At 40.3% G+C, this 26,914-nt stretch overlaps 1 protein-coding gene across 1 annotated transcript in view; it reads left to right on the top strand.

Annotated features, from left to right (window-relative positions):
* TACR1 (tachykinin receptor 1) overlaps nt 1-26,914 on the top strand; it is a 181,599-nt gene that overhangs the window by 110,703 nt on the left and 43,982 nt on the right. The window contains exon 2 of the mRNA XM_004006114.6: nt 37-231. Within this exon, the coding sequence (XP_004006163.1) occupies nt 37-231 (195 nt within the window). The remainder of the gene's footprint in view (nt 1-36; nt 232-26,914) is intronic.

Here is a 26,914-nt window from a genome sequence, read left to right as displayed (position 1 = left end):
CCAAACTGGAGTTTTGTCCTTGCTTCTCCATTCCAGGTACATGGCCATCATCCACCCCCTCCAGCCCAGGTTGTCGGCCACAGCCACCAAGGTGGTCATCTGTGTCATCTGGATCCTGGCTCTCCTCCTGGCCTTCCCCCAGGGCTACTATTCGACCACGGAGACCATGCCCAACAGAGTGGTGTGCATGATCGAATGGCCAGAGCATCCCGACAAGATTTATGAGAAAGTGTGAGTAGAGATGGCTCCCAGTGTCTGCTTTGCCTCTCTTGTTCCTTCTTTCTTTCCATGTTCTTTTGTTGATCAGGATTTCATTTGTATCTGGAAGTATTTCTCACAACCACTCTGATTTCAGGTTGGTATGTCCATAGTTATGAGGGAACTATTATGTCCCAAATACTATGCTGGGCTTTGAATGAAAAGTTTTACAATATAAGACCTGGGTCATCTGGGTGCACTTCCATATTCCTCCTGCCAGTGAACCAAATGAATGCTAAAAAAACCAGTTACTTTGCCCTGCCAATGTCTGCATTTCTTTGCCTTGAAATCTCTTCTCCACCTATAGAATGCCACTTTGCCCTCTTGCACAGCCTGCCAGAGAGTGAGGGAATTAACACCAACCCTTACTCCCAGCCATTCTCAAAAAATGACTGATAGGAGTTGGCATATGAACATGCCAGCTCCCTCACCCTTCAGATGGGATGTCTCTGTGGGGTGTGTGTTTACTGTGTTCAGGGTTTCCTCTTACAATTAAGCTCCAAGTCACCCTGGTGATAGCTGGCTCAGTGACACAGCCTTTGATATCCACTCCCTACTGTTATTTCTCCTTCCGAATAAGTCATTTGCACTTGAATATTTATCTCAAGATCTGTCTCTGGGGAAAACTAAACCAAAACACCTACCTTTCAGGATTTTTCAGCTGGAAAAATACCCATGCATGTGAAATGCGTGGAAGGCAAAGCTAGCACATTGAGACCATATGAGTTACAGGTCCCCAACAGGCAGAACTACTTCTCTTTGAGGGACTTGACTGGTCACATTTAGGGTTTTTTGAAGCTATTCTGGCATATTTTTCCAAGAGTTCTTTTCTTAGAGGCAACATTAAAATGGTCTTTTCTTTGTTTTCTTCCAAGTGAGCAGCAATATGACATTTATATTACACCAGTTTTCTGGACTCAAAGCACATTGATAATGTGATTCCTTCTGAAAGATCTCTATAATTTTCCAATCTTGGGTTTATTAAGGGAATTGTAAAAGACCACTGGTTAGGATCCAGGAGATCTGAGTTTAATTACAAGATTGCCAGTTACTATGTGACCCTGGGCAAGATCACAGTCTCCCTGGTTGTTAAATGGATCATAATAAGACACTACTTCCAGTAAACAATCATTTTGAACAGCAAACAAGATAATATATTCTCACTTTGTAAGCTATTCAGTGCCATATGAAAGATATTTTTATTGAAACAAATTCATTAGATCGTATAATCGTTATAGACCTTTGAACTTCTTAAATGGTAAAATGAAACACTGTACCTGTTGGCCCCCTATGCTGAGGGTCCAAAAGCCTGTTGCACACAGAGTTACACTGCTGCACCTGTTCCATGGAACCCTGAACTGTGGCTTACCAGAAAGCAATATGGAAAGCTCAGACTTTGCCTTCCAGACACAGACAGTGGGATTTAAGTGATCAAGCAGTGGGAGGATTAACACTCAGCCTAGGAGATAGTGAACATTTTTCTTCCAAATGAAACTGCAAGCCTGAGCAGAGTCACAGCAGGAGAAAGAGCATAGCTTCACAAGCTGTTCAGGACCCCACGAACATGTTCAAGCCAGAAGGTTCCCTCAAAGGTGGGGTGGCCCTCTGAAGTAAAGCTCTTTATATAAACTGCTTCAGAAACTGCCATCAACTTCATGAACTGGAGTTCAGTTCTTAGCTCTTGTGATCTTTTCAAAGTCTGATCACCTTTCTTCAGCTTTTTGTTTCAAATAAGCACAGTTCTTCTGTCTTCTAACAAATTCAAATTTTAACTTGGAAATAAAGGTTTTTTTCCTCATAGATGTTTATGATCTCATCCACGAAACAGTAGTGTTTAGTGTATCACCTTTAAACACTTCGCTGTTTTATGCTTACTAATGAATAGAAAGTCCCTCTGAGACTCAATGTTTTAGGCCGTCTTTTCAAGTTACCTTTCAAGAATTTAGGGTAACTGCTATCGGACTTATGGTTAGGTTTGCTGCCATTGTTTATTTTATAATTTTAACCTAAAATATGAGGCTAGATTAAGAGAATCTTAATCTAATTATATCTTATCTAATTATATCTTAAACTTAATTTTATCTATTCAAGATGAATAAAATGTTTACAGATGCAGTAACAAGTTGAAAGAGTCCATATTTGCCAGGCACATATCGTCTTACAAACATAACTGTAAGCTTTACGCCAACCTATGTTGTTTTTGTCAGTATCTGCCATAATGCATTATGATATATTTTTAGGCAACTTAAATTTTACCAGTTCTAAACTAAGCACATAGTTATATTCTTTTCTCTTCTATTAAAACTAATGATTGCAATTTCCACAATACATGATAATTCCAAATTTGAAACCTGAAGGAAACTTTGCTTTGAGACAAAGTAATAATTAGGGTAAGAGCATAGGCTCCAGTTAAATGAGGGATCAACTTCCAGCTATATCACTCTCAAATTGAGTCATAATGGCCAAGTTATTCAAGCTTCTAAGACTAATAGTATAGTTCATATAGAGGTGTTGAGAGAAGTAATTAAGATACGTGCTTAGCTGGTGCCACACACATTGCAAAGAATCTAGTGAATGTTATCTACTGCAGTCAGCATCACTCATTGATCTGAGTACATGTCATTGGCAGATGGTGGGCAGAACGGCAGCAGACAGTGTGGTGGGCAAATGTTTAGGCCCATCTTGTCTGATGCATAACTTCTGCCACATAATTATACTAAAAGATTTTGTGAAAATCTTAGTTTGCTACATTTGCCTTCTGGCAGCATAGTTAACCTCTAACCCTGATCATTTATCATTTAGACTCTTATTAATACATGGATTAAAGTAAACACTTTTAAAGAAAGATAACCCAATAAAAGAATGGGCAAAAGTGTTGAACATGTGCCTCACAAAAAGAGATATCTAAATGACCAATTAATTTATGAGGAGGCACAAAACTTCATTTGTCACCAGTGAAATGCAAATTAAAACCATAATGAAACTTTCCTGCCTACTCATTAGACTCACAAATGAGAAGTCTGACTAAGCTAAGCATTTAGAACTTTTGGTGAAGAATCTATTGTAGACTGCTAGAAGCGTATGGCAACCCACTCCAGTATTCTTGCCTAGAGAATCCTGTGGACCGAGGAGCCTGGCAGGCTGCTGTCCATAGGGTTGCGTGGAGTTGGACATGACAGAGGCGACTTAGCGTGCATGCATGCATTGGAGAAGGAAATGGCAACCCACTCCAGTATTCTTGCCTGTTGAATCCCAGAAACGGAGGAGCCGGATGGGCTGCCAGCTATGCAGTCGCACAGAGTCGGATGCAACTGAAGCGACTTAGCAGCAGCAGCATACATTGATACAGCCACATTGGAAAACATTTTGTGGTATTTAGAAAAGAAGAAACTATTAATTCCATAAACAGGTAGCAATACTACAACTTCAAGCAAAGAAGTAGTCACCATGAAAGTGAAGACTGTGATTACCTCTCAAGGGAAGGAAAGAAATGTGATCAAGAAGGGACACATGGAAGTGCTTCTGAGGAAATGGCACATTTCTTCAGTTCAGTGATAGGTAGTAGCATGAGCGCTTGCTTTAAAATTTCTCATAATAGCAGGAAGTTTGGTTTATGCACTTTTTCTGGAAGTATGTTTCATCTTTAAAAATATTTATTTATTTGGCAGCATAAATCTCTAGTTGCAGCATGCAAACTCTCAGTTGCAGCAAGTGAGATCTAGTTCCCTGACCAGGAATTGAACCTGAGCCCCCTGCCCTGGGATCACAGGAGGCTCAGCCATTGGGACACAATGGAAGTCTTATGGAATGTATGTTTCATTTTTATTTAACTTAAAATTGAATGCTATTCAAAGGCAGTCGCTTTACACTCTCAAGAAACTGCTTCCATGGGGATAATCCACAAATTTCCTCCATAAGAAATTTCTTCTAAGGTGTGGGACTTTGATGGGAGTGACAATCAGAGGTAGCCATCTCTGGATAAGCCAAAGTGTCAATGGGCCTACTTCATTCTGACGTTTACTTGCATTTTGCCTTGCTGACTCCTATGTTGCAGAGATTTGGAATTTTTCCAATTGGTCTAAGGGTTTTAAGACAAATTATTGAGCTTGGAGGGATGTGACAATGTTAATAAGGGAACAAGCCCATAGACTCTCCATAGTACTCATCCCCCGCTGCTATTATTCGTAAGTACGTACATCTGGATTACAAAATGTTACACATAACCTTGGTGAATCTTCCTTGGAAATCATTTAAAACTTTACGAGTAAATTACAGAGTATGGTGAAAATTCTAACAATTTCTTTAATTACCTGTATTCCCATCATTTATAAAGGCTCAAACATTTTGATGAATTTCCATCCAGGGCATTATTGTTCTTAGTTTCTTTTGAAGTGTCTTGTATACATACAGGTCAACACAAATATAGATTGTTGCCATTTTTGTAACACAAATTAAGCTTATTATGTATATTGTTCTGTACCCTGTTTTTTATTTAACTTAATATATCCTAGAGATCTTTCCATAAGAATTCATAAAGAGCTTCTAAATGGCCAATATCCATTGGATCATAGGAAAAGCAAGAGAGTTTCAGAAAAACAACTACTTCTGCTTCATTGACTATGCTAAAGCCTTTGACTGTGTGGATCACAACACACTGTGGAAAATTCTTGAAGAGATGGGAATATCAGACCACCTTACCTGCTTCCTGAGAAACCTGTATGCAGGTCAAGAAGCAATAGTTACAACAGGACAGGAACTGGCTCCAAATTGGGAAAGGGGTATGTCAAGGCTGCATATTTTCATCCTGCTTATTTACCTTATATACAAAATACATCATGTGAAATGCTGGGCTGGATGGAGCACAAGCTGGAATCAAGATTGCTGGGAAAATATCAATAACCTCAGACATGCAGATGACACCTCTCAAATGGCAGAAAGAGAAAAGTGAAAGTGAAAATGAAGTCACTTAGTCATGTCGACTCTTTGCAACCCCGTGGACTGTAGCCTATCAAGCTCCTCCATCCATGGGATTTTCCAGGCAAGAATACTGGAATGGGTTGCCATTTCCTGGAACTAAAAATCCTCTCAATGAAGGTAAAAGAGGAGACTGAAAAAGCCGGTTTAAAACTCAACATTCACAAAACGAAGATCATGACATCCGGTCCCATCACTTCCTGGCAAATAGATGGGGAAACAATGGAAACAGTGATACATTTTATTTTCTTGGGCTCCAAAATCACTGCAGGCAGTGCCTACAGCCATGAAATTAAAAGATGCTTGCTTCTTGGAAGAAAAACTATGGGAAACCTAGACAGTGTATTAAAAACCAGAGACTTTTTTTTTTTTTTTTGCTGACAGAGGTCCATATTGTCAAAGCTATGGTTTTTCCAGTAGTCATATATCAATATGAGAGTTGGACCATAAAGTTGGCTGAGCACCAAAGAATTGATGTTTTTGAATTGTGGTGTTGGATAAGACTCTTGAGAGCCCCCTGGACAGCAGGGAGACCAAAAAAGTCAATCCTAAAGCAAATCAATCCTGAATATTCACTGGAAAGACTGGTGCTGAAGCTGAAGCTCCAATACTTTGGCCACCTGATGCGGAGAACTGACTCATTTGAAAAGACCCTGGTGCTGGGAAAAGTTAAAGGCAGGAGGAGAAGGGGATGACAGAGGATGAGATGGTTGGATGGAATGACTGACTTGATGGACATGAGTTTGAGCAACTCTGGGAGATGGTGAAGGACAGGGAGGCCTGGCATGCTGCGGTTCATGGGGTCACAAAGAGTCAGACATGACTGAGCGACTGGATTGAACTGAAAGTTAAAATGCATGTTTCTTATTAGGAGTGGGGTTGAATTTTTCATAATTTGAGTCATTTGTTTATTTATCTTATAATCTGCTTAATTCATTTACCATATCATAAAAAATTTCCTATTATTTTCATGTGTCATTAAACATGTTTCTACAATTTGATGTGAATATATGTGTGTGTGCATATGTAAATAATAGTTTTGTTAGCTAAACTGCTATGAAAATTGATTACTCCAGTGGCTTCTCATAGCTGACTAGTAAGATAAAACAGCAAACTTCATAAGTATGCTGCTTCTAGCTATGTCCTTAGATCCCTGCAGGGACAGGTTTACTGTCCTCTGCCATCACTGTTTATATCTACAGTCTGCAACTACAGAATGTTATTCAAACATTCTAACATTCATGAAAGTGAAGTCTTAGGCTTATTATTAATGCAATATTGTCATAGTTTACAATTGATTCCTGCCATAATTTTAGCAAGCTGGTAGCTATGGCCCCTCTAGTGAAACTGTGATACTACGTAGGAACTTCTATAATGATGGAGTGATTGACTGGTGAGGAAGAAAAATTTCATGGGTAACCAAAAGTGATTCTTCTTGCTGGAGAGAAAAAGCACAGTAAAAAGAAAAGAAAGTATAAAGATGAGATATTTGGCTTTGCAGCGTGCAAATTCAGTAATTTTCAAAGTTATTTGGACCCAAGCACACTCTTGAGGATGCTATACAGGCTGTCAAGTTGCCGTGGTCCTGTAGGGTTATAGGCAGTACCCCTGAGGACAAGGAAGATGATTGAGGACTCTTCATCAGAGGGTCACCAACACGGCCAAGAAATACAGATGAAAAATGAGAAATATACCCCCACAGAATGAGATTTAGATAGCCTGGGAATTTCAGCTTCCTGAATCATTTATAATATTGGTTATATGTCATTTTCCGTTAATTAAATTTCTTAACACATAACTTTGTGGTAAAGCTTTAGGATGAAGTAAGATGTGGCTATTCTGGATTCCAAATATCATTAGTTCTGGAAAGGGAAGCTGTGTCAGAAAACAGCATCACTCAATGACTCTAATTCCCTGAAGATTTTGTGGAAATGTTTATGAATGTGGATATATTAACTCTAATATAATTCTCTATTAGAACCGATGATAACAGAAGACTGTCTTCATTTATAGTATTTGGTCTTTTGTATGACATGACTCATCAACTTACCTGACATTTTTATTTTTATACGTATTCTTTACTTTCACTAACAATATTGAAAATTAAAAATCAACTAATTGATAGAGAATAAAAAGGAAAGAAAGAATACTGGAAAAAGTACCTGAGATGTTACTCCCTGACTTTTCACATTCTTCATTATTTCACAAATGTGAAATACTGTGAAAAAAAATTGTAGCTTCTTTGCCAAGTCCTCGGCCAAAAGGGTGTCAGCATATTTGTGGTTCCAGGATTGTTTATTCTAACTGCTATGATTAATCTCCTCCCTGACACCCACTGCATTTATACAGCCCAGCATTCCTGGTGTTGTCACCAATGTTGATGGAAAGCAGTTAATTCAATAATGAATAGTGCATTGACGTTTTAGGGGGAAAGAGTTGCATGAAAACAAGCCTTTAACTCTGACTCCCAGAAAAAACAGCTACAGGAGGAGGAGAAAGAGAAGTCTACATTAATGTAGAAACTAGAAAGGTTGTCATAAGACTGCCATAAATTTCGCTACTGGTTGAGAGTGCACAGATAGAGACAAAGAGGACGCAGCAGCCACCATGGGGCAAAACATATGGCAATCCCTGATCAGGAGGAGAAAGTATACCTGAAAAAGATAGGGCCACCAAATTTAGGATTCTTTTGTGCTGTCATGATAAGTTTCCAGAGGCTGCTGAATTTGCTGGGAAAGAGAAACCAAAACCAGGTCTAAATGCATATTTGAGTGTAAGATAAAATACACTATTTTCTGCAAACCTGTAAATAATCACACTGACGCAGCTTGAGAGAAGAGGAATGAAAATACTGCTACAAAGTTACATTTATAAAAGACAATGGAATCAAAATCTGTGCAGTTTCTTTTAAATACCGCATAAGCTCTTCATGAGTTCAGAACCATATGGACAACTTGCTAATTTCTACTATGATCTAAATGTAAAATGTAAGACCCAAAAATAAACATTCAGCTTAATTTCATTACAAACTACAGATATAAGATTCACACCAAAAATTCTAAATTATGTTAAACTAGCAATGTTTTATTTTTTGAGCGTGACTTTTCCAGCAAATAAGGTGAGTAAGTTATCAGGAAATTGTTATTTTATTTTATCAAATTAATTGGTCAAAGGGAAGTATTATATATTTGCCTCAATAAATGACAAAAATAAATTTGTTAAAATATAATATTTATTAAATAAAAATAGCTTATCTCAGCAATAATCCTTAAGAAAATTAAAGTGAATAACACATCTTCTTTACAACAAAAACAAAACTCAGAAAATTAGGAAATAGATATTCTGTGAAGAAAATTTAAAAATCATCTGAGTTTAGACTTTTGTTCTTATTCAGTCCCTCAGTCATGTCCAACTCTTTGAGACCCCATGGACTGCAGCATGCCAGGCTTCCCTGTCCTTCACTGTCTGGGGGAGTTTGCTCAAACTCATGTTGATTGAGTCAGTGATGCCATCCAACCATCTCATCCTCTGTCGTCCCCTTCTCCTCCTGTCCTCAGTCTTTCGCAGCATCAGGGTCTTTTCCATTAAGTCGACTCTTCACATCAGGTGCCCAAAGTATTGGAGCTTCGGCTTCAGCATCAGTCCTTCCAATGAATATTCAGGACTGATTTCGGTTAGGATGGACTGGTTGGATCTCCTTGCAGTCCAAGGGACTCTCAAGAGTCTTGTCCAACACCAAGGTTCAAAAGCATCAGTTCTTCGGTGCTCAGCCTTCATTATGGTCCAATTCTCACATCTATACATGACTACTGGAAAAACCATAGCTTTGACTACACGGATTTTAATCAGCAAAATAATGTCTCTGCTTCTTAATATGGTGTCTAGGTTTGTCATAGCTTTTCTTCTAAGAAGCAAACATCTTTTAATTTCATGGCTGCAGTCACCATCTGCAGTGATTTTGGAGCACCCCAAAATAAAGTCTTTCACTGTTTCCATTGTTTCCCCATCTATCTGCCATAAAGTGATAGGACCAGATGCCTTCATATTTTAAATGCTGAATTTTAAGCCAGCTTTTCACTCTCCTCTTTCACCGTCATCAAGAGGTTCTTTAGTTCCTCTTTGCTTTCTGCTGTTAAGGTGGTGTCATATGTGTATCTAAGGTTATTGATTTTTCTCCCAGCAACCTTACTTCCAGCTTCTGCTTCATCCAGCCTGGCGTTTCAAATGATGTACTCTGCATATAAGTTAAATACGCAGGGTGACAATATACAGCCTTGAAGTACTCCTTTCCCAATTTGGAACCAGTCCCTTGTTCCATGTCTGGTTCTAACTGTTGCTTCTTGACCTATATACAGGTTTCAAGGAGGCAAGTAAGGTGGTCTGGTTGGTGATATTGGTTACTTCCATATATCCTTACAACAATCCTAAGAGGTAAAGAATACTTCTATTATTTCTGCCTAGAAGTATGAAACAATGAAATACTTATTCAGACTCACAGGTTAGTGAATAGAAGAGCCAACATTGAAGGTCTGGTCTTTTGTCTTCTAGAGTTAAAAGTTTTCCTCCCTAAACCAAGAAATGACTCTAGACAGCCCATCATCTTTCTGAGCCAGCTAATAATGCTATGGTATGGTGGGCAATACAATAATTTCTAAAGTTCTGAGTTAGAAATATTGTAAAGTGTAGTTGTAACTGGCCCAATGGATGAGTAATTTTGCAAATACTGAAAGTCCAAGCGAATAGCTATTCCTGCCTATATCAATGATGAGCGCTCAAAGGAGACGATGATGGTGTGTGTATATATGAGTGTGTTTCTATGCATGTGCTCTGTGTGCCCTTGGGGAATTTAGCTGTTTTCTCAAGATAGAGTTACTGAGTACTGCATTTTTCTTCCTCATTTCAACAAAAAGACATTCAGCGTTTTAGCTATTTGAAGTATGCATTATGCTCCTATAAATATTTATGCTATTCAGTTCAGTTCAGTTCAGTCACTCAGTCGTGTCCGACTCTTTGCGACCCCATGAATCGCAGCACGCCAGGCCTCCCTGTCCATCACTAACTCCCGGAGTTCACTCAGGTTCACGTCCATCAAGTCAGTGATGCCATCCAGGCATCTCATCCTGGGTCGTCCCCTTCTCCTCCTGCCCCCAGTCCCTCCCAGCATCAAAGTCTTTTCCAATGAGTCAACTCTTTGCATGAGGTGGCCAAAGTACTGGAGTTTCAGCTTTACCATCATTCCTTCCAAAAAAAAATCCCAGGGCTGATCTCCTTCAGAATGGACTGGTTGGATCTCCTTGCAGTCCAAGGGACTCTCAAGGGTCTTCTCCAACACCACACTTCAAAAGCATCAAATCTTTGGCGCTCAGACTTCTTCACAGTCCAACTCTCATATCCATACATGACCACTGGAAAACCATAGCCTTGACTGGACGGACCTTAGTCGGCAAAGTAATGTCTCTGTTTTGAACATGCTGTCTAGGTTGATCATAGCTTTTCTTCCAAAGAGTAAGCATCTTTTAATTTCATGGCTGCAGTCACCATCTGCAGTGATTTTGGAGCCCCCAAAAATAAAGTCAGACACTGTTTCCACTGTTTCCCCATCTATTTCCCGTGAAGTGATGGGACCAGATGCCATGATCTTCATTTTCTGAATGTTGAGCTTTAGGCCAACTTTTTCACTCTCCTCTTTTACTTTCATCAAGAGGTTTTTTAGTTCCTCTTCACTTTCTGCCATAAGGGTGGTGTCATCTGCATATCTGAGGTTATTGATATTTCTCCCAGCAATCTTGATTCCAGCTTGTGTTTCTTCTAGCCCAGTGTTTCTCATGATGTACTCTGCATATAAGTTAAATAAGCAGGGTAACAATATACAGCCTTAACGTACTCTTTTTGGAACCAGTCTGTTGTTCCATGTCTAGTTCTAACTGTACTATTGCTTCCTGACCTGCATAAAGCTCTAATCCCATTTTGATTTCTAAATTCAGTAAGGATTATCTTTGTCTCAATCCTGAAACGTGAGTAATAGGTTGAAGAGTAACTACTTTCTCTAATGCTGTGATCTGTGGACAGATCTGCTTAACTACTTCAAAACCAGCTTCTGTCACAAACATAGGAAACAAACTAATGATTACCAAAGGGGAGAAGAAAGGGGGAAAGGATAAATTAGAAGTATGGGCTTAACAGATATGAATTACTATAGGTACCAACTACTATATTATATATAATAGACAAGCAACAAGGATCTATTGTATAGTGCAGGGACTATGGCCAATATCTATGGTAATAATTTATAATGGAGTATAAAATATTCTAAAGCTACTGAATCATTATGCTCTACCCCTGAAGCTAGTATAATATCATAAATCAACACTACTTTAATAAGTAGGTTGATAAATAAATAGATAATGACACCAACTTCTAACAACCTGCCCTGAACTTTGTGTTGCAATAACCTGCCCGAGGTGACACAATGGCTTAGGAAATGTAAAAGTTTTCATATTCTTTGGATATACACCCAGAATTGGATTGCTACTTTTATTTCATTTGAGGAAGTTCCATTCTGTTTTCCATAGTGGCTGCACCAATATGCATTCCCACCAATAGTGCACAAGACTTTTTCTCCACATCCTCTCCAACACTTGCTATTTCTTGCCTTTTTGATACCAGTTATTCTAATGGGCATTAGGTGCTATCTCACTGTGGTTTTGATTTGCATTTCCCTGATGATTATTGATGTTGAGCATCTTTTCATATGCCTGTTGGCCAGCTGTATGTCTTCTTTGGAAAAAAAAATGTCTATTTAGGTCCTCTGACCATTTTTTAATCACATTTTTTACATTGAATTGTATGTGTTCCTTATATATTTTTGATATTAACCCCTTGATGGGTATATGATTTGCAAATATTTTATCTTGTTTGGTAAGGCAGAATTTTCATGCTTTAATACATTTGTCAGAGAGTTCGTGGGCATAAGACTCAATGTTTATGTTCACTTTACATGAACATTAGAATTATTTTGCCTTATTTTCCCCATAATAATCCTGAGAATCTTCAGAATTTGTTATTAAATAGATTAAAAATATGGTAGGTAGTGTAAGAACTACAAAAAAGAAAAAAGAACTCTCACTAAGAAGCTATAGGAGACAAGTCATGGTGCTAAACATTTTGCACACAGTATGAGTATCAGGAAAGGAACAAATGAAGCCAAAGAATATTTACGGTTTGAAAAGCATGTAGAGTTACTATTTGCTTTTTTGATGTTCAAAGAGGACCCTCATTTCCCCTGAATACATCCCGACTAGGGCCCTGGTTGCATCTCTGTGCTCCCTCCATGGTTTGGGAAGTGGCATAGACAGTGTAATTGGAACATATTGGAGCAGAACGTAGAAAAGCAAACCAAGATGTCTTTGGACATTTTGCCTAGAAAAAGAGTCTTCATAGAGAGGAAAATGATAAAGTGGAGGCAAAGGGAAACTAAGAGAAATGGAAACTGTATTAGTTTGAATGACATTAAGTTTTTGTCAAGCTCTTATATGAGTCAGGCACTATGCTAAGCACTTTAAACGAGTAATCTCTGTTCTTTCCTTCTTGGTGGTGGTCAGAGGCCTTCTTTGGGTGATCTAAGGAGCCCTTCTCACTCCCAGTTGGGAACATTTCCCTGCTCTAATGATAGTAGTTGCACCAACAGAGCAGTGGTTCACTTGCTATCAGGAGGCCCAGGTTAAAATTCAGACTTTCCAGAAGGGGCAATGCAGTAGATGTGGATGAGCTTTCCAATCTGAGTTGGTTGATGTGCATTTGATTATTGGAGGAAAGAGAGATGAACATAGAGCTGAGACCAAAAAAAAAAAAAAAAACACATAAAACCAAGAAAGAAAAGAGGATGGACTGTTAATGGATTATGCTCCTGGGAGCTTTTCCTGAACTCTCCATATTGTCTCCTGTGTGTGTGCTCAGTGGCTTCAGCTATGTCTGGCTCTTTGCAACCCCATGTAGCCCACCAGGCTCCTCTGTCCATGGGGATTCTCCAGGCAAGAGTACTGGAGTGGGTTGACATACCCTCCTCCAGGGGCTGTTCTCAACCCAGCGATGGAACTCAGGTCTCCCACGTTGCAGGTGGATTCTTTGCCAGTTGAGCTACCCGGGAAGCCCTGTCTCCTATATAAGTACTCCGTAATTCATTCATCCATTCTCTTAATTGTTATTACTTAGGTGGTTTCCAGTATTTTTTCACTCTGAAATTATTGTGAATGATTCCTGAGGCCCAAGTATAGATGAGTTTCTCTAGGGCATCTTAAAGTGAAACTAACTTCAGTTTGCACATATTCAACTTTATAAGAGAATATTTATATGATAATTATTTTTCAAAGTAGGTGTACCAACCTATGTACCCACCAGCAGTACATAAAATTCCTAGTGTTCCATGTCCTTGTCAACACTTGGTATTATCAGACTTCTTTATTTTTTGCCTTCTCTATTTTTTACATTTAGTAAACATAAAATGCTATCTTGTTGTGATCTTAATTTGCATCTCCATGAGGAAGAAGACAACTGTTTCAAGAGGAGGGAGTGATTAGCTGTGTAGAATGCTGCTTCCAGCTTTAGTAGTTTAATGGGTCACCTCTCTCAAAGATGCTTACATTTTAATACAGGACAATGTTTTGACTCAAAGGAATGGATTTGAAATCATGTACAATCAGCCCTATTATAGCCCGTGAAAGAGGGGACAGCTGGGAAGAGGAACAGGCTCACAGCAACCCTAAATCTAGGGTGAACAACCATACTCATTTGTCTAGAACTGAGGGGTTTCCCTGAATGTAGGATTTTTCATTTTAAAATCAGGAAAATTCCAGGCAAGCAAAGCCAAGTTGGTCATCCACTTGCAGTACACATATAGATGCTCTCCAGCCTTATTAGTACTAAAGCATTTTATTCCATGCAGAAAGACTAATCCTGCACACACACTCCAAATCAGCCTGGCCACTGTATGGCAGACAGCAGCACAGAGATACAATTTGAAGCTACCATCTTGCCTGAAAATATTGTTTGTTATTAATGAATAAAGCGAATGAAATAATGTTATTTCTAATTTTAAAACAGAAATCTGTGGGGGAACTTTAAAGAGAAATCTGGGTCACATTGCATTTGTGTCAGTGCGTTCCTCAATAGCTATTTTTACAAAAATTCCTATTTCCCCATGCTGGGTGGAAACATTTCAAAATGATACAGGTTCCAGGGCCAGTCTACCTGGGAAAATCAGCCACATTCTACAAAGTCATGTTACTTTTTATAAAGTTACATTCTATAGAGTTGCGTTACATTCTATAGAATCATGAAGTTTGTGTTTGGTCTCCCCAACAAGGCAGAGTATTCCTAAGAGCTCCTGATGGACTGTCAACAGGACTTCAGAGTTAAGAAGCATGGAAGGGTGGCTCAGATGGTAAAGTGTCTGCCTGCAATGTGGGAGACCCAGGTTCGATCCCTGGGTCAGGAAGATCCCCTGGAGAATGAAATGGCAACCCACTCCAGTACTCTTACCTGGAAAATCCCATGGACAGAAGAGCCTGGTAGGTTACAGTCCATGGGGTCTCAAAAAGTCAGACATGACTGAGCTACTTCACTTTTACACAGGCCTGGGGAAACAGACTCTGGGAGGGCACAAACAGAACATTGTGCACACCAGTACTCAGGAGAAAGGAGAAGTGACCCCACAAGAACCTCACCCAGACTTGCCCGGGAGTGTCCAGGTGTCTCTGGTGGAGGTGTGGGTCAGTGGCGGCCTGTTGCAGGGTGGGGGGCACTGAGTGTAGCAGTGCCTGCATGGGACCTTTTGAAGGAGGTCACCATTATCTTCTTTACCTCCACTGTAGTTTGGCCTCAGGTCAAATAACAGGGAGGGAACACAGCCCTGCCCTTCAAAGAAAACTGGATTAAAGATTAAAGATTTATTGATCATGGCCCATGAGAACCAGACCCAGTTACCCCCTCAGTCAGTGTCTCCTATCAGGAAGCTTCCATAAGCCTCATATCTTTCTCCATCAGAGGGCAGACAGATTGAAAACCATAGTCACAGAAAACTAACCAATCTGATCACATGGACCACAGCCTTGTCTAACTCAATGAAACTATGAGCCATGCCATGTATGGCCACTCAAGACAGACAGGTCATGGTGGACAGATCTGACAAAACGTGGTCCACTGGAGAAGGGAATGGCAAACCACTTCAGTATTCTTGCCTTGAGAACCCCATGAACAGTATGAACAGGCAAAAAGAGAGGATACTGAAAGATGAACTCCTCAGGTGGTAGGTGCCCAGTATGCTACTGGAGATCAGTGGAGAAATAACTTCAGAAAGAATGAAGAGATGGAGCCAAAGCAAAAACAGCACCCAGTTGTGGATGCGGCTGGTGATGGAAGTAAAGTCCGATGCTGTAAAGATCAATATAGCACAGGAACCTGGAATGTTAAGTCCATGAATCAAGGCAAATTGGAAGTGGTCAAAGAGAGATGGCAAGAATGAACATTGACATTTTAGGAATCAGCAAACTAAAATAGACTGGAAAGGGTGAATTTAACTCAGATGACCATTATATCTATTACTGTAGGCAGGAATCCCTGAGAAGAAATGGAATCGCCATCATAGTCAACAAAAGAGTCCGAAATGCAGTACTTGGATGCAATCTCAAAAATGACAGAATGATCTCTGTTCATTTCCAAGGCAAACCATTCAATATCACAGTAATCCAAGTCTATGCTCCAACCAGTAACACTGAAGAAGCTGAAGTTGAATGGCTCTATGAAGACCTACAACACCTTCTAGAGCTAACATCCAAAAAAGATGTGCTTTTCATCATAGGGGACTAGAATGCAAAAGCAGGGAGTCAGAAATAACCTGCAGTAATGGGCAAATTTGGCCTTGGAGTACAGAATGAAGCAGGGCAAAGGCTAATAGAGTTTTGCCAAGAGAATGCACTGGTCATAGCAAACACCCTCTTCCAACAACACAAGAGAAGACTCTACACATGGGCATCACCAGATGGTCAACACCGAAATCAGATTGATTATATTCTTTGCAGCCAAAGATGGAGAAGCTCTATATAGTCAGCAAAAACAAGACTGGGAGCTGACTGTGGCTCAGATCATGAACTCCTTATTGCCAAATTCAGATTTAAATTTAAGGAAGTGGGAAAAACCACTAGACCATTCAGGTATGATCTCAATCAAATCCCTTACAATTATACAGTAGAAGTGACAGATAGATTCAGGGGATTAGATCTGATAGACAGAGTGCGTGAAGAATGATGGATGGAGGTTCATGACATTGTACAGGAGGAAGGGATCAAGACCATCCCCAAGAAAAAGAAATCCAAAAAGGCAAAATGGTTGTCTGAGGAGGCCTTACAAACAGCTATGAAAAGAAGAGAAGCGAAAGGCAAAGGAGAAAAAGAAAGATATACCCATTGAATGCAGAGTTCCAAAGAATAGCAAGGAGAGACAAGAAAGCCCTCCTCAGCAATCAATGCAAAGAAATAGAGGAAAACAATAGAATGGGAAAGACTAGACATCTCTTCAAGAAAATTAGAGATACCAAGGGAATATTTCATGCAAAGATGGGCACAATAAAGGACAGAAATGGTATGGACCTAACAGAAGCAGAAGATATTAGGAAACAGTGGCAAGAATACACAGAAGAACTATACAAAACAGATCCTCTCAATGCAGACAATCACGATGGTGTGATCACTCACCTATGGCCAGACATCCTGGAATGTGAAGTCAAGCAGGCCTTAGAAAGCCTTAGGAAGCATCACTAGGAACAAAGCTAGTGGAGGTGATGGAATTACAGTTGAGCTATTTCAAATCCTAAAAGATGATGCTGTGAAAGTATTGCACTCAACATGCCAGCAAATTTGGAAAACTCAGCAGTGGCCACAGGACTGGAAAATTTCAGTTTTCATTCCAAATCCAAAGAAAGGCAATTCCAAAGAATGCTCAGACTACCACACAACTGCACTCATTTCACACTCTAGCCAAGTAATGTTCAAAATTCTCCAAGCCAGACTTCAACAGTACATGAACCGTGAACTTCCAGATGTTTAAGGTGGATTTAGAAAAGGCAGAGGAACCAGAGATCAATTGCCATCATCTGGTGGATCATCAAAAAAGCAAGAGAGTTTCAGAAAATCATCTACTTCTGCTTTATTGACTATGCCAAAGCCTTTGAATGTGTGGATCACAACAAACTGTGGCAAATTCTTCAAGAGATGGGAATACCAGACCTCCTGCCTCTTGAAAAATTTGTATGCAGGTCAAGAAGCAACAGTTAGAACTGGACATGGAACAACAGACTGGTTCCAAATCGGGAAAGGAGTGCGTCAGGCTGTATATTGTCACCCTGCTTATTTAACTTACACGCAGAGTACATCATGAGAAATGCTGGACTGGATGAAGCACAGCTGGAATAAGACTGCTGGGAGGAATATCAATAACCTCAGATATGCAGATGACACCACCCTTATGGCAGAAAACTAAGATCATAGCATCTGGTCCCATGACTTCATGGCAAATAGTTGGGGAAACAATGGAAACAGTGGCTGACTTTATTTTGGGGGGCTCCTAAATCACTGCAGATGGTGATGGCAGCCATGAAATTAAAAGACGCTTGCTCTTTGGAAGGAAAGTTATTGCCAACTTAGCTTATTAAAAGCAGGGAAGAGTTGAGACTTAACAGGGTTCTTGCTAGAGGCTAGAGCTTCAGGGAACAAAAATGACAAAAGAATCCCACTGTCAGTTTTTCTCCTTAGCAACAACATTTTATGACAGCACCTGGCAACACCTGTGTTGGTAGTTTCTTATCTTGCAAATAAGCTGGGTGCTCCTTATGAGCTGGACTGGCACTCAGCAGAAGCACACAGGCAATAGGGGCATGGATTGTTAAAATATTTTAACACTTTCTTTCATTTAGAAGATAGTATGACACCTGGGCTTCCCAGGTGGCCCTAGTGGTAAAGAACCTGCTGATGCAGGAGACTGAGGAGATGCAGGCTCGATTCTTGGGTTGGAAAGATCCCCTGGAGGAGGAAATGGCAACCCACTCCAGAATTCTTGCCTGGAGAATCCCACCGACAGAGAAGCCTGGTGGGCTACAGTCCACAGGGTCGCAAATAGTTAGAGATTACTGAAGAGACTTAACGTGCATGCATGCATAACACAGTAGGTGTTTTTTTCTTAAAAAAAAAAACTACTTAATAATATAAACTCTAAAATGGGTGGTTTATCTCAGACACTATACATGTCATATAATTTCAAGAACTGATTTGGGTTTGGATAGAACACAAAAAAAGGTGAAGTTGTCCTTTATTTCAGGGTGAGTGAAAATGCCTTCGGTTCAAAGCCCTTGAGTAGGAAAGGGCCTCAAAGCTGAGCTGAGAAGAGCCTATTCTATAAATGCCTCACCCTGCCCAGCAGAAATTGTCCTCTAGGAGGGTTTGGGGACTCTTGCTTTATTTGGAAACAGATCTTTTGGAAAGAGGTGGTCATTCACATGTAAGGCTGTGAAAAAATTCTGTTAAAGGAACATGTCAGAGGATTTCTTTCTCTGTCCCATTTCCTCCATTGACTGGTCTCCAGATAGAGGAGCCTTGTGTCACCCTGGTCTACTCACAGATTGCTCCCTCCTCCCAGACCAGCCTCAGTGGGTGCTCACCTAACTCCAGACAGGGAAAGACCCATAGCACACTGTCACCTGTGAGCAAACACCATGCCTGTATCCTTTATATCCTCTAGTTTCTTTATTTGTTCTGCCTTAGTCACACTTAGTAACTGGACTCAAAACAGTTGCTACCTTACCAGCCAACACCAACATCATACATGGCTCCCTTGTCACACACCCTTCCACAGAGTAAAAATGCAGATTCCAAGTCCTGGTGATCAGTACCAGCCAGTCATCACCCTTCTCCTCAATTCACCCTTCTTCCTCTTACAAATAAAGTTACCCTCTGAAACTCCCACTGGGGGCTTCCACAGTAAAGAGTAAAGAGGATGCTGAAGCTGTCTTTACATCAGGAGTTGGTCTGTAAAAGTGACACCATGCAGTTTGAGAACACCTTAAGGCCTCCCAAATGTTCTAGTGGTAAAGAATCTGCCTGCCAATGCAGGAGACACAAGAGATGCCAGTTTGATCCCTAGGTTGGGAAGTTCCCCTGAAGTAGGAAACGGTAACTCACTCCAATATCCTTGCCTGGAAAATTCTATAGACAAAGGACCCTGGCAGGCTACAGTCCATGCAGTCCAAAGAGTCAGACACAACTGAGGAAATGAGAACATACACAAAACCTTAATCAGGGTGATCACAAAGGCGGGACTGGATTGTGATTGTGAGTAAATGGAAATGAAATCACTCTGATTGTAGCTTGTCTGGAGTGTGACTGCAGGCAAAGAAAGGGAATGATTGCCCAGATTCCCAGGTGTTTCAAAAAACCAGGTCTGTGTACCTGTGAGTAGTGAGGTTTATTTTCATACGTTGTTGTCATGCAGTCGCTAAGTCACGTCTGACTCTTTGGGACGGCACAGACTGTACACACCAGGCTCCTCTGTCCTCCACTATCTCCCAGTTTGCTCAAATTCATGTCCATTGAGTCAGTGATGCTATCTAATCGTCTCATCCTCTGCCACCCCCTTCTTTTGTCTTGAATCTCTCCCAGCATCAGGGTCTTTTCCAATGAGTCAGCTCTTTCCATCAGGTGGCCAAAGTATTGGAGCTTCAGCTTCAGCATCAGTCCTTCCAATGCATATTCAAGGCTGATTTCCTTTAGGATTGACTAGTTTGATCTCTTTGCAATCCAAGGGACTCTCAAGGGTCTTCTTCATCACAACAGCTCGAAAGCATTAATTCTTTGGCGCTCAGCCTTCTTTATGATCCAACTCTCACATCCATATATGACGACTGGAAAAACATAGCTTTGACTATAAGGATCTTTGTCAGCAAAATGATGTTTCTGCTTTTTTTTTAAATTTATTTATTTTAATTGGAGAATAATTACTTTCAACATTGTGATGGTTTTTGCCATATATCAACATGAATCAGCATGTCTCTGCTTTTAAATACTCTGCCAAGGTTTGTCATAATGTTCATTCCAAGCAGCAAGGGTCTTTTAATTTCATGGCTGCAATCACAGTCCACTGATTTTGCAGCTCAAGAGAATAAAATCTGGCACTGCTTCCACCTTTTCCCCTTCTATTTGCCATGAAGTGATGGGAACAGATGCCATTATCTTAATTGTTTTAATGTTGAGCTTCAAGCCAACTTTTCACTCTCCTCTTTCATCTTCACCAAGAGTCTCTTTAGTTCCTCTTCACATTCTGCCCTTAGAATGTGAAGAGGACCTTCACATGTAGATTCCAAGCCCTGGTGGAATCAGTTCTTTGGCCATCAGCCTTCTTCATGAAGGTTGAAAAGTGAAAGTGAATTCGCTCAGTCATGTCCGACTCTGCGAGCCCGTGGACTGTAGCCCACCAAGCTCCTCTGTCCATGGGATTCTCCAGGCAAGAATACTGGAGTGGGTTGCCATTTCCTTCTCCAGGGGATCTTCCCAACCCAGGGATCGAACCCAGGTCTCCCGCATTGCAGGCAGATGCTTTAACCTCTGAGCCACCAGGGTTGTTGATATTTCTCCAGGCAATCTTGATTCCAGCTTGTGATTCATCCATCCTGGCATTTCACATGAGGTAATCAGCATAAAGGGCTTCCCTGGTGGCTCAGTGTTAAAGAATCCCCCTGCCAGTGCAGGAGATGCAGGTTTGATCTCTGGGTCAGGAACTTCCCTAGAGTAGGAAATGGCAAGCAACTCCTGTATTAGAAAGTATTCTAACCAGTAAAATTCTGTTGACAGAGGATCTTGGCAGGCTGCAGTCCATGGGGTCACAAAGAGTGGGACATGACTGAGTACACAGACACACACTCTGCATATAAGTTAAACAAGGGTGACAATTTATAGCCTTATTGTACGCCTTTCCCAATTTGGAACCAGTCATTATTCCACGTATGGTTCTAAATGGTGCTTCTAGACCCACATACAGGTTTCTCAAGAGACAGGTAAGATGGTCTGGTGTTCCCATCTCTTTAAGAATTTTCCACAGTTTGTTGTGATCCACACAAAGGCTTTAGCATAGTCAATGAAGTAGAAGTAGATGTTTTTCAGGAATTCTCTTGTTTTTTCTATGATCCAATCAGCTTAGTCAGTTCAGTCACTCAGTCATGTCTGACTCTTTGTGACCCCATGAATTGCAGAACACCAGGCCTCCCTGTCCATCACCAACTCCTGGAGTTTACACCAACTCATGTCTATCGAGTCGGTGATGCCATCCAGCCATCTCATCCTCTATCGTCTCCTTCTCCTCTACCCCCAATCCCTCCCAGCATCAGAGTCTTTTCCAATGAGTCAACTCTTCACACGAGGTGGCTGAAGTATTGGAGTTTCAGCTTCAGCATCAGTCCCTCCAATGAGCACCCAGGACCTATCTCCTTTAGGATAGACTGGTTAGACCTCCTTGCAGTCCAAGGGACTCTCAAGAGTCTTCTCCAACACCACAGTTCAAAAGCATCAATTCTTTAGCACTCAGCTTTCCTCACAGTCCAACTCTTACATCCATACATAACCACTGGAAAAACCATAGCCTGGACTAGACAGCCCTTTGTTGGCAAAGTAATATCTCTGCTTTTCAACATGCTATTTAGGTTAGTCATAACTTTCCTTCCAAGGAGTAAACATCTTATAATTTCATGGCTACAGTCACCATCTGCAGTGATTTTGGAGCCCAAAAAAATAAAGTTTGACACTGTTTCACCATTTCCCCATCTATTTCCCATGAAGTGATGGGACCAGATGCCATGATCTTCGTTTTGTAAATGTTGAGTTTTAAGCCAACTTTTTCACTCTCCTCTTTCACTTTCATCAAGAGGCTTTTTAGTTCCTCTTCACTTTCTGCCATCAGGGTGGTGTCATCTGCATATCTGAGGTTATTGATATTTCTCCCAACAATCTTGATTCCAGCTTGTGCTTCTTCCAGCACAGCATTTCTCATGATGTACTCTGAATATAAGTTAAATAAGCAGGGTGACAATATACAGCCTTGATGCACTCCTTTTCCTATTTGGAACCAGTCTGTTGTTCCATGTCCAGTTCTAACTGTTGCTTTCTGACCTGCATATAGGTTTCTCAAGAGGCAGATCAGGTGGTCTGGTATTCCCATCTCTTTCAGAACTTTCCATAGTTTATTGTGATCCACACAGTCAAAGGCTTTGGTATAGTTAATAAAGCAGAAATAGATGTTTTCTGGAACTCTCTTGCTTTTTCCATGATCCAGTGGATGTTAGCAATTTGATCTCTGGTTCCTCTGCCTTTTCTAAAACCAGCTTGAACATCAGGAAGTTCACAGTTCACATATTGCTGAGGCCTGGCTTGGAGAATTGTGAACATTACTTTACTAGCATGTGAGATGAGTGCAATTGTGCGGTAGTTTGAGCATTCTTTGGCATTGCCTTTCTTAGGAATCGGAATGAAAACTGACCTTTTCCAGTCCTGTGGCCACTGCTGAGTTTTCCAAATTTGCTGGCATATTGAGTGCAGCACTTTCACAGCATCATCTTTCAGGATTTGAAATAGCTCAACTGGAATGCCATCACCTCCACTAGCTTTGTTCATAGTGATGCTTTCTAAGGCCCACTTGACTTCACATTCCAGGATGTCTGGCTCTAGGTGAGTGATTACACCATCGTGATTATCTTGGTCGTGAAGCTCTTTTTTCTACAGTTCTGTGTATTCTTGCCACCTCTTCTTAATATCTTCTGCTTCTGTTAGGTCCATACCATTTCTGTCCTTTATCGAGACCATCTTTGCATGAAACGTTCCCTTGGTATCTCTAACTTTCTTGAAGAGATCTCTAGTCTTTCCCATTCTGTTGTTTTCCTCTATTTCTTTGCATTGATCACTGAAGAAGGCTTTCTTATCATTCCTTCCTATTCTTTGGAACTCTGCATTCAGATGCTTATATCTTTCTTTTTTCTTTGCTTTTCACTTCTCTTCTTTTCACAGCTGTTTGTAAGGTCTCCCCAGACAGCCATTTTGTGTTTTTTGCATTTCTTTTCCATGGGGATGGTCTTGATCCCTGCCCCCTGTACAATGTCATGAACCTCCATCCATAATCCATCTGGCACTCTGTCTATCAGATCTAGTCCCTTAACTCTATTTCCACTGTATAATCATAAGGGACTTGATTTAGGTCATACCTGAATGGTCTAGTGGTTTTCCCTACTTTCTTCAATTTAAGTCTGAATTTGGCAATAAGGAGTTCATGATCTGAGCCACAGTCAGCTCCCAGTCTTGTTTTTGCTGGCTGTGTAGAGCTTCTCCATCTTTGGCTGTAAAGAATATAATCAATCTGATTTCAGTATTGACCATCTGTTGATGTCCATGTGTAGAATCTTCTCTTGTGTTGTTGGAAGAGGGTGTTTGCTATGACCAGTGTGTTCTCTTGGCAAAATTCTATTAACCTTTGCCCTGCTTCATTCCATACTCCAAGGCCAAATTTGCCTGCTACCCCAGGTGTTTCTTGGCTTCCTACTTTTGCATTCCAGCCCCCTATAATGAAAAGGACATCTTTTTTGGATGTTAGTTCTAAAAGGTCTTGTAGGTCTTCATAGAACCGTTCAACTTCAGCTTCTTCAGCATTACTGGTTGGGACATAGTCTTGGATTACCATGATACTGAATAGTTTGCCTTGGAAACGAACAGAGATCATTCTGTCATTTTTGAGATTGCATCCAAGTACTGCATTTTGGACTCTTTTGTTGACCATAATGGCTACTCCATTTCTTCCAAGGGATTCCTGCCCACAGTAGTAGATATAATGGTCAACTGAGTTAAATTCACCCATTCCAGTCCATTTTAGTTCGCTGATTCCTAGAATGTCAACTTTCACTCTTACCATTCCTGTTTGACTACTTCCAATTTGCCTTGATTCATGGACCTGACATTCCAGGTTCCTATGCAATATTGCTCTTTACAGCATCTGACCTTGATTCTATCACCAGTCACATCCACAACTGGGTATTGTTTTTGCTTTGGCTCCATCCCTTCATTCTTTCTGGAGTTATTTCTTCACTGATCTCCAGTAGCATATTGGGCACCTCTACCTACCCAGGGAGTTCCCCTTTCAGTATCCTATCATTTTGACTTTTCATACTGTTCATGGGGTTATCAAGGCAAGAATACTGAAGTGGTTTGCCATTCCCTTCTCCAGTGGACAACATTCTGTCATACTTCTCCATCATAACCCATCTGTCCTGGGTGGCCCCACACGGCATGGCTTATGATCCAATGGACATTGACAATTTGATTTCTGGTTCCTCTGCTTCTTTGAAACCCAGCTTGTACATATGGAAGTTCTCAATTCATGTATTGCTGAAGCCTAGCTTTCAGGATTTTGAGTATTACCTTAATAGCATGTGGGACTTCCCTGGTGGCTCAGATGGTAAAGCGTCTGCTTACAATGCAGGAGACCCATGTTTGATCCATGGGTCGGGAAGATCCCCTAGAGAAGGAAAAGGCAACCCACTCCAGTACTCTTGCCTGTAAAATCCCATGGACAGAGGATCCTGGTAGGCTACAGTCTATCGGGTTGCAAAGAGTCAGACACGACTGAGTGACTTCCCTTTCACTTTCACTTTAATAGCATTGAAATGAGCACAATTGTATGGTAGTCTGAACATTCTTTGGCATTGCCCTTCTTTGGAATTAGAATGAAAACTGACCTTTTCCAGTCTCGTGGCCATTGCTGAGTTTTCCAAATTTGCTGACATATTAATGAGCACAGCACTTTCACAGCATCATCTTTCAGGACTTCAAATAGCTCAGGAAAACTTCATCACCTCCACGAGTTTTGCTAGTAGTAATGCTTCCCAAGGCCTACTAGACTTCACATTCCAGGATGTCCAGCTCTAGGTGAGTGACCAAAGCCTTGTGGTTATCTGGGTCATTGAGACTGTTTTTGTATAGTTTTTCTCTATGTTCTTGCCACCCCTTCTTAGTCTCTTCTGCTTCTGCTTCTGTTTAGTCTCTTCTGTCTCTTCTCTTCCTTATTGTTTCTATCCTTTATCATGCCTGCCTTTGCGTTAAATGTTCCCTTGATATCTCCAATTTTCTTGAAGTCATCTTTAGTCTTTCCCATTCTATTGTTTTCCTCTATTTCTTTTCATTGTTCATTTAAGAAGGCCTTCTTATCTGTCCTTGCTATTCTCTGGAACTCTTCATTTAAACATTTGCTTTTTATGCTTAAGTTATGCTCCTCTTCTTTTCTGTTAGTAAAATATTCTTTGCCGAATGTACCATATATGGTAAGTGAAGTGACTCAGTCTTGTCCGACTCTGCGACCCCATGGACTGTAGCCTACCAGGCTCCTCTGTCCATGGGATTTTCCAGGCAAGAGTACTGGAGTGGGTTGCCATTTCCTTCTCCAGATCACAGAGATGTTAGGTGACTTAATTTCAAAGTCTGAAAGCTACTATGTGAAAGAGGCAAAAGTTAAACCCAAATCAGTATATAAATCTTTATGACTTATTTCTTACAACTCTATTTGCTTTCCAAAGGAGTTATACTGACTTAAAATGATACCAGAACCAAAGATAGTCCTCCTTCATTTTTTTGGTGAGAGAACTGGGTAGTTTTAATACCCAACAGGGACTACTATGCCAGGAACCAAATTCCTATATTAAACCAACACCCATTTTCATATACCCAATCTAACAGTCTATACCAAACTCTCCTTACCAGTTAGACTTTGTGTAGTCAGTGGAAGAGCAGAAATATTTTATTCAACCTCTACAATATTTTCAACTATTTGGACTATACAAGTTGCCCTCTACATTTCAAAATCTATGAATAATCATCTTTCTACAAAATTTCCCAGATTTATGTTGGTTTACTTAGAAGTACTAAATCTTTGAATTTTACTATAAAATGAAGATTCCAAAACAAGTAGTGTTTGATTTGCTGAAAGCACTGTAACAAAGGATTAAAGACTAAAATTAAAAAAAACAACTTTAAATTCTATGTACTATGTAGTTACGTTAATATTAGAATATGAGAAAATGGTAAAAGCTATCACTTTAAGAGAACTTACCCCAAAAGTACTGTGCCAAATACTTTAGAAATGCTTCATTTTGTATAAACGCTTCATTTTGTATCTTCCAAAGTGTTAACTCTATTTTACAAGCAAAGTGACAATGGTAAGAAAGCTCAAGTAACTTGACCAAAGTAATACAGATAGAAAGTGGTAGCTGCTGCTGCAGTTTATACAGTTCCAAAGCTTTTACCTCTTATTGGCACAGTTTACTGCCCCCCTAATTCCTATCTGGTAAACATATCTTTGTCCACAATTTTAAAACCATTATTGAAACACATACAAAATTATTTAAACCTATTATTAACTGTATCCATTAATTTGTCATAGCTTCTAAAGTTAAATAATTAAAAAGCGCCTAAAGAATTATCATTAGAAAAATTCAAGTAAGGCAACAGATTTTCATGACGTCCTGAGAGGTCAAGAACAGATAATTCACACAACAAAATCTCTATCACTGCTTGGGAGTTACTGTTCTTAAATTGATGTAAAGATAGTAAGACCA

This window comes from Ovis aries, chromosome 3 (genome assembly GCF_016772045.2).
Source record: "Ovis aries strain OAR_USU_Benz2616 breed Rambouillet chromosome 3, ARS-UI_Ramb_v3.0, whole genome shotgun sequence".
NCBI classification, from domain to species: Eukaryota; Metazoa; Chordata; class Mammalia; order Artiodactyla; family Bovidae; genus Ovis; species Ovis aries.
Note: the sequence above shows the minus strand (reverse complement) of the source record. Positions and strands in the feature narration are given on the sequence as shown.